Genomic DNA, 8480 nt, shown 5'->3' with positions numbered 1-8480 from the left:
CCATCAGGGGCCCAAGATTCTGGAGGTCCGTCTCAAAAAATGATTATCTGGGTCCTTTCTACAACTGTGCAAAATTTGGTGTTTTCCTGAAAAAGTGAACAATTGTTTACCTTATACGCTGGACTAGTAAAACCACTAACTCGGGGACAAACGGCCACCCCTTATGGGTTTATGGTTTGGCTCTAGATAGATATAGGGGGTAGGGTGGCTCAGTGATAGAGTGTCAAACTTGGGACCAGGGGTCGTTAGTTCGAACCACGCCTGGGAGCTGCCATGCCAGGAGGGGTAGCACCCTCTTTTTACCTAGCAGGGCTATATGATCTAGTGAGGCCTAGCTCGGGGGAACATTTTCCCTTTTCTAGATCGATAGATAGACACACTCCTGTCATTGTTTCTTAATTTTGCATCATCCCTTACCTACTTGGAAGTCATCACTATCATCATAGCTTGGTCTCATCCTTGACCACTCTTGTTTCTAAATTACCTACCATGCCTAACACTTCTGCTGCCACTTACTCTGCCATACCAGCCTCACTTTCCCACTCATATAACCAGTCCTTTACATTAATGACCTCACACTTTCTTCAGATTTCTCTACTAAGCTTACCTGCTGAAATGCAAAGTAATTTTTTTTTTAAGGACTAGATACATGCAAAATGAGGGCTCACTGGGCAGTGTTTTTAAATTCATAGAGATTCTTGTCTAATGGCAGCTCTTGTTGCAGGTCCACAGCTGAAATTGACTCTGCAAAGCACAGCTAAACAGTGTGGTCATCAGAGAGCCACCTGAGTAATATATACATGGTAAAGTGTTGACATTATATAGGCACATGTTGTGTTGTCTCAGTACAGTACTGTACATCCTACATGAGGTGCCTCTTCCAAATATATGTGGCTTATACTCACTGTTCATAATATCTTTCATTGTAAGAAGCATGAATCACTGGATGAGTGGTAGGAGTTGATCCAGGATCATTTAGCTGTTGTGATATCCTTTGCATTTACTGCTGTACAACCGCTGCATAGACACTGGATAAGGACTGGTAAAATAAGGAACCCAGTGGTATTTTAGACTGCATTAATAGCTTAAAACTCAGCAGTGAACTATTTATTTGAAAATATGGTTACATAGTACTTGCAAGTGCAGAAGCAGTTATTGTTCAGTAATATTGACCTTTGTATCAGCAGTATTGTTCAGTGGAGACTAGTTTGTGGCAGGAATTAAGAAAGTTTGGGGGAATCTTATGACAGAATGATAAAGGAAGAACCAGATGTAAAGATATATAGAGTCTGAGGTAGGTGACAAATAGTGTAGGTGGCAAAAGATGAACCAGATGTAAATTTGAGTATGAGGTGGATGACAAAATAATTGAAGAGGTAAAGGAAGAACCAGGTCTAAAGTTACAGTGTGAAGTGCTTAACAGAATAATGGAGGTGGTAAAGGAAGAAACAGATGTAAAGTTAGAGTGTGAGGTGGGTGATAAAATAATGGAGATGGTAAAGGAAGAACCAGATATAAATTTAGAGTGTGAGGTGGATGACAAAATAATGGAAGTTGTAAAGGAAGAAACAGATGTAAAGTTAGAATGTGAGATGAGTGACAAAATGTTCCTCAGTGACAATGAGACTGTCCTGGATGCAGTGTCCTCAGCTGAAGTTAAGCAGTTCAGATGTTTGGAGTGTGATCAAACATTTTCTTTTAAGAAAAGTCTTAAACAACATGCAGTTGTTCATTCAGGAGTGAAGAATTTTACGTGTGATGAATGTGGTAAACGATTTGCACAGAAGGGTGGTCTCATTCAGCACCTATTATTTCATTCAGGAGTGAAAAATTTTAAGTGTGATGAATGTGGTAAACGATTTGCACAGAAGAGTGGTCTCACTCAGCACCTATTAATTCATTCAGGAGTGAAGAATTTCAAGTGTGATGCATGTGGTAAACTATTTGCACATAAGAGTGGTCTCACCAGACACCTATTAATTCATTCAGGAGTGAAGAATTTCAAGTGTGATGAATGTGGTAAACGATTTACAAAGAATGAATATCTCATCAAACACGTATTACTTCATTCAGGAGTGAAGAATTTCAAGTGTGATGAATGTGGTAAACGATTTACAAAGAAGGAATATCTCATCAAACACGTATTACTTCATTCAGGAGTGAAGAATTTCAAGTGTGATGAATGTGGTAAACTATTTGCTCAGAAGAAGGGTCTCACTTGTCACTTATCAATTCATTCAGAAGTGAAGAATTTCAAGTGTGATGAATGTGGTAAACTATTTGCACAGAAGCATGGTCTCACCATACACACATTAATTCATTCAGGAGTGAAGAATTTCAAGTGTGATGAATGTGGTAAACGATTTACAATGAAGAAACATCTCACCAGACACCTATTAATTCATTCAGGAGTGAAGAAGTTCAAGTGTGATGAATGTGGTAAACTATTTGCACGTAAGGGTGATCTCACCAAACACCTATTAATTCATTCAGGAGTGAAGAATTTCAAGTGTGATGAATGTGGTAAACTATTTGCACAGAAGGTTTTTCTCACCCGTCACATATTAGTAGTTCATTCAGGAGGGAAGAAGTTCAAGTGTGATGAATGTGGTAAACTATTTGCACGTAACAGTGATCTCACCAGACACTTATCAGTTCACTCAGGAGTGAAGAAGTTCAAGTGTGATGGATGTGGTAAACAGTTTGGTTGGAGAAGCAGTCTCACCACACACCTATTAAATCATTGTGCAGGGAAGAGTTTCTAGTGTGCTTAATGTGGTAAACAGATGATTCAGTTGATGTCATCCAACACTGTTTAATTCATTAAGGAGTGAAGAAATTCAAGTGTGATGAATGGGGTAAATGGTTTTATTATAGGTTCTCTCCAGTATCAGTTCAGGAGTGAAAAAATTTCAAATATCATGACTGGAAAACTTCGCAGAAAAAAAAAAAGTTTTTATTCACTTGGCACCTGACAGTTCATTCGGGTGTGAAAACAATTATATAGTTATGATAAATGTGGCCATGTGGAGAGGATGGAGAGTGAGAGACTGATGAGGAGAGTGTATGTGAGTGAGGTGGAGGGGGAGAGAGGGAGGGGGAGGCCGAGGGTGAGGTGGAGGGACGGAGTGGAGAAGTACAGTAATCACTCTAATATCCGGACGCCCAATAACCGAACATCCCCACTACCCGGACCTTATCGTCCTGGGATCCAACATTCCCAAAATGGTCCGAAAACCCAAAAAAATAAAAAAATAAATCGATTTTTTGCCATCCGTAATTTGAACTTGCCGCGCGCGCCGCGGGAGAGCATTGTTTTGGTTCGTCATTCCTCCGACATCCGATAGAGCGCCGCTGCATCCTCCCCACTTCCCGCCTGTCTCTCACCGTGACTGGACCTACGCTCTTCGCAATGGCTGCCCACATACTCGCTTTTGTGGTGGTGCCGTACTTGCTGCAAGGCCTCCTGCTGCTCTCTGCCCTCCTCTTAGTGTGTGTGATGATGGCCCCGCCACCTGAGAAAAGGAAGAGAGTGGTGTTGACTCTGGAAAAGAAGAGGGAGATAGTGGAGAAAGTTGATGCGGGTTGGTCTTCTTCCCGCATTCTCCGCGAGTATAACCTGGCCCGGTCGACTTTGTTCGAAATCAAATGTTCCCGAGACAAACTCATGCAGTACCCGGCTGACTTCTCGTCGAGAAGCAAATGCAACGTGGAAAGGAAGGTTATGTTTACCTCCAAGTTTGCAGATATCGACCGATCCACGTTGATTTGGTACCGACAGCAACGTGCAGCTGGTGTGATGATACGTGGAACGGAGCTGAAGGCTGCTGCTGAGAAGTTTGCAAGGCTTCACGACGCCCTAGACTTCAAGGCATCCGAGGGTTGGCTCCGCGTTCAAGTTGCGACATGGCCTTACTAACCGTAAAGCACATGGTGAAGCATTGGATGCTAACGAGGATGGAGTTGACGAGTTTCGGCACAAGGTGAAAGGCTTGATCGACAGGGAGGGCCTCACTCTCGGTCAAGTCTATAACGCAGACGAAACTGGCCTATTCTATTGCTCGCTGCCAATGAACACTCTAGCCGAGGAGACGGAGAAGCGTGTACCTGGCCGCAAGCTTTCTAAGGAACGGATATCTGCTTTGTGTTGTGCCAGTGCTAACGGCATGCACCGGCTTAAGCCCGTTGTTGTTGGCCGTGCAAAGCAGCCTCGGTGCCTTCGTGGGGTGATGGATGTCCTTCCTGTCGTATGGTACCATTCTTTGAAAGCATGGTTCACAGCTGTGATTTTCAAAGACTGGTTTCACCGTCACTTCGTCAAGGAGGTCATCCAGTACCAGACGAAGACACTGGGAAACCCTTACGACCAGGTAAAGGCTCTCCTTCTGCTCGACAATGCACCTGCCCACCCGTGCGACAAGGACTTGGTTGCTGAGAACGGCCATATTAGGTGCATGTTTCTGCCACCTAATACGACTGCTCTCATTTAACCCATGGACCAAGGAGTGATCGTGGCAACAAAGCGCCTGTACCGTCGGAAGTTCCTGGACGAGGTGATGGTTGTTCTCGAGGACGAGGACAAGCGCAGGGAAGGACGTGACACTCGAGGCAAGCGGACTTTGGAAAACCTTCGCCGCTACAACATCAAGTCTGCGCTGTGCAACTGGGCTAGTGCATGGAAGGAAGTCCCTGTGAAAACTCTTGAAAATGGTTGGTCTCGTCTGCTTCTCGGAACAGATGTGGAGTACGATTTTCTGGGCTTTGACGTGGATGACTTCCATGCACGGCTATGTACGCATGGCGACGTTGTTGATGTGGACGATGTACGTGAGTGGTTGGACGACGACAAGGGCGATCCTGGGTATCAGACGTTGTCTGATATTGAGATCGCGTCTTTGGTTGCTGGTATCAGTCCCGAATTTGAAGATTCCGACGACAAAGGCGACGATGATGCGGACTCCTCTCAGCAGGACACTACTCCAGCCATCCCCAAGCTGAGCGCACTCCGGGAACACCTAGAGTTCGTTCTCGACTACCTGAAACACCCGGACTGCGACAGGGAGATGGGGCCCTTGGAACTCGTGGAGGAAGTGCGCGCTTTCAGGCAGCGCATCATCAATCGCCAGAATCGTCGGTCCTTGCGTCAGTCAACGATTGACAGTTTTTTCAGGCCCGTGACCCCCGCTGTGCCAAGCCCTGGCTCCACTCCGTTGCCTCCCCAAGACAGGCCCTCATGCTCCGAGCCACAGCCCAGCACATCAGCTACAGTGGAGTCACCGCTCGACGTGAGTTTGCGGCTTTCCTCAGAGTCTTCTGCAGTCGGTACGCCATCACCACGACCCAGCGATGCACCCCTTGGTCGCCTGCCAGTGATACTCTCGGACTCTGACAGTGAAGAAACAGCAAGAACTTCTCCACTAGACCACACGGGAATTTTGAGTGTTGTGCAGTGAAAAAAACGGTGTGTTGTGTTAAGGTTTTCGAAATGAGAGAAAAGACTCAGTGGAAACAAAATTTAACGTAACTAACCTTCTTTGTTTTGGCTTTGGAAAATAAAAAAAACTTTGGAAAAGTTAATGTGCAACACTAAATTATACTGGAACATTATTTGGACTAAAGAGAACACTGTGAAGAGAACGGACTTCTGTGTGTTATTGACTAAGTTCAGTGCAAGACTTCAGGAAGAGTGTACTGCAAGTGCTTCAGGATATCGTTCTTACTGTCAGAGTCCGAGAGGAGGTGGTTATTCATCGAGGTGGCCAGTGACTTGCTGTAAGTAGCCAGAATGTTTCATACTGTACTTTTTTTCATACTATACTTACCAGAATGTTTCATATTGTACTTTTTTCCATACTATACTTACCTCATCCATGTGCAGTAGGAATGTGTTTTTCAGAGTTAGGCTAGGTTAGGGTCCATAAGTACCAGAATGTTTATTAATGTATGAAAATACTTCTAAACCCTCATTTTATGTTTCTTTTGCATTTATTTCAGTCATTTATGTGCCTTATTGATGTGATTTCGGTGTTAAATAAGTGCTATGCATGTCCAGAGGGAGTTGTATAGGTGTTTCTCTGAGTTAGGGTCCATAAGTACAAGTCCATAAGCTGGGGCCCAATATCCGGACGAAACCAATAACCGAACCTACCGATGGCTCTATTACTCCGGATATTGGAGTGATTACTGTATATGAGGGAGAGAGGTGTGAGCTGGGAGCAGGGCAGTGAAATGGCGGGGGACAGGGCGTCATGGAGGCGATTTGTTTGTGGCCACCCTGTATGGGATTAAGGCGTCTGGCAATAGATAGATAGATAAATGTGACAAAGCTTGAAGAAGAAATCAGGCTTTAACCAGGCATCTCCCCCCGTTTCCTTGCTCGCTGTTGTTGTGGGGGGGGCTCCAGAGACGTCAATTGGGTCTTGATAAGTGGCGGAGCTATGGTGGGGTCTCTACTCTGCCCTCTCCCCTCTCCTTGGGTCCCTGTCACTGCCTCAACTTATTTTGCAATGCTCTTTTTCCTATTGCTTCTTCCTTCCTTTTCCCCTGTCATCACCAAATAGTGGAGGCCTTTAGTGATGATACTAGTCTCCGCCCCTTTGTCATATCGGGCGAGACTGCTTCCTCCCCACATGTTTGCCGTGCATGGCGACCCTTATATTGCTTGCGCCCCACTATCTGGGAGTTGAGTCCACCATGGGGCAGGGTGCAGTTCCCTGCTGTGGGCAACATGCTCTTTTAGTAGGTAGGTTGGCATAAGACAGGCAGCCCAGTGTGGACCCGCCAGGCAAATCAGCTGGCCATGTGTTGGCTCAGTCAACCTTGGCTAGGGTCAAGCAGGCCCTGTTTGGTGGGCACCGCATTGGCCCGTAGCTGCTACTGCACACCAAACCGTGTCCGCATATACCACTCCTGCTATCCCTGGGGCTGTTGGGTGAGTTGGACCCAACATCAGCCTCCCCCTGTTGGGCTCCATGGTGGGTGGGGGGTGTGGTGGTGAGGTCTGCCAATTCACATTATATGGATACAATTACTTCTTCTCACCTGATTATGTTGATGACCCGGGACTCCCCTTTGACTGTGGCCTCAACTTCTTCCCCTTTCCCTACACGTTCGGTTACATTAAACACCCCATCCTCCCCGCCTACTGTGTCTTCCACTCCTCCAGCTTCTGCTCTGTCTACTTCAGTCAGCTCTTCTACTATTGTCACACTTCATCTTTACCTTCCTCCTTCACCTCCTGTAGTGCCCGGAAGTGATATTGAGTTGTATCTAGTTCATTTTATATGACCAAAAGTTCGGTTGAGTGAGAGAGTGTGGCCTGGGCATGGCTGTTTCCATGCGGACGTTACCAGAACATAGATTAAGTTACCTAGTTGCTAAGTCACTTTTTTTTCCTACTGTAATTTACTAGTATTAAGTCTCTTTATAATATAAAAACTCGAGTGAGATGGGAACGTGTGCCTTTGGTCGCGTAATCCAGAATGTACGCGTGTGCAAAGTGATATAAGGCACGATGATTTTCATTGTTTTTCGATGTAAGAGTATAAAGAGAGAGGTGTTGGTGAGTAATTATTGTGACTAGAGTATGTCATTTTTTTCGGGTAATCGATTGTAAGGGGAAAGACATCACATTGAGTCTACTACAAGTCTGTAATGATAAAAATCTTAAATTACATATGCTGTCATCCCCCCCTCCCCCTTTGCGTCACGCAGTTTTGGCGTGTCTCACTCGCTCACCAGCCGTGATAGGTGGCAGATGGTCGGTACTGTCGTCATCCTCCCCCCCCTCCAAGGAATTCTGTAAGTAATTTGATATTAATGATGTCTGATATGTTGAAGCGTGAATAGTGATACTCCACGAGTGATAATACTGACGAAATAAAGAAACAGACTCAAGTAGAATCAAGTGTTGTCATTCCTCAGGAAGTGTAACGGGGACACTATTAGCCATTGGAAGAGTGAGTCCCGAGTTTCCCGCTCCACTCTGGTATTGTGAGCTGAATAGTGAGGTATTTCCCATATATTTGGGTACTGTACTTTATATTATTATTTAGTGTAACTGAAGCAAGAGAATGATAGCTACAGAGTTCTGCCTGAGCCTCAGATAAATGTGTGATTTTTGTAGGCCAAGTATCAGGTGCCTGGGGACTGTGAATTTTTATTATTGTGTTGAAATGACTTTGCAATTCAGTATTTATTAGGGCTATGTTGTGAGTAAATGTTCACGTACCAGTAGTTACTTTGTGAGGCACAGTGATATTGATGCAGTAACGATTTTCATGGTTAGAGTTACAGTTATTCATGCCTACTGTATTTGTTATAGTACTTTTTCTTCCATGTTAACCCTACAATAAGTATTATTTTGAGCAGACCTATGTGTCTGTAGTGCCATGTGTTATTCTGTTATTACGGTACTTAAGATGTCGAGTGTTGTAACTCATGTTTCTTTATTATGAGACTTTCCTGATCATGTGAAGGGA

At 44.8% G+C, this 8480-nt stretch overlaps 1 protein-coding gene across 1 annotated transcript in view; it reads left to right on the top strand.

The window, feature by feature from the left end:
• The first annotated feature begins 1592 nt into the window (after nt 1-1592).
• Nucleotides 1593-8480, top strand: part of LOC145391931 (uncharacterized) — a 12987-nt gene continuing 6099 nt past the window's right edge. Inside the window, exon 1 of the mRNA XM_080266421.1 lies at nt 1593-2694. Within this exon, the coding sequence (XP_080122547.1) occupies nt 1593-2694 (1102 nt within the window). The remainder of the gene's footprint in view (nt 2695-8480) is intronic.

Source organism: Coenobita brevimanus, chromosome 20, assembly GCF_032717465.1.
Source record: "Coenobita brevimanus isolate Jiangsu-jjx chromosome 20, ASM3271746v2, whole genome shotgun sequence".
NCBI classification, from domain to species: Eukaryota; Metazoa; Arthropoda; class Malacostraca; order Decapoda; family Coenobitidae; genus Coenobita; species Coenobita brevimanus.
The sequence above is the reverse complement of the archived record's forward strand: the minus strand, read 5'-3'. Positions and strand labels throughout refer to the sequence as shown.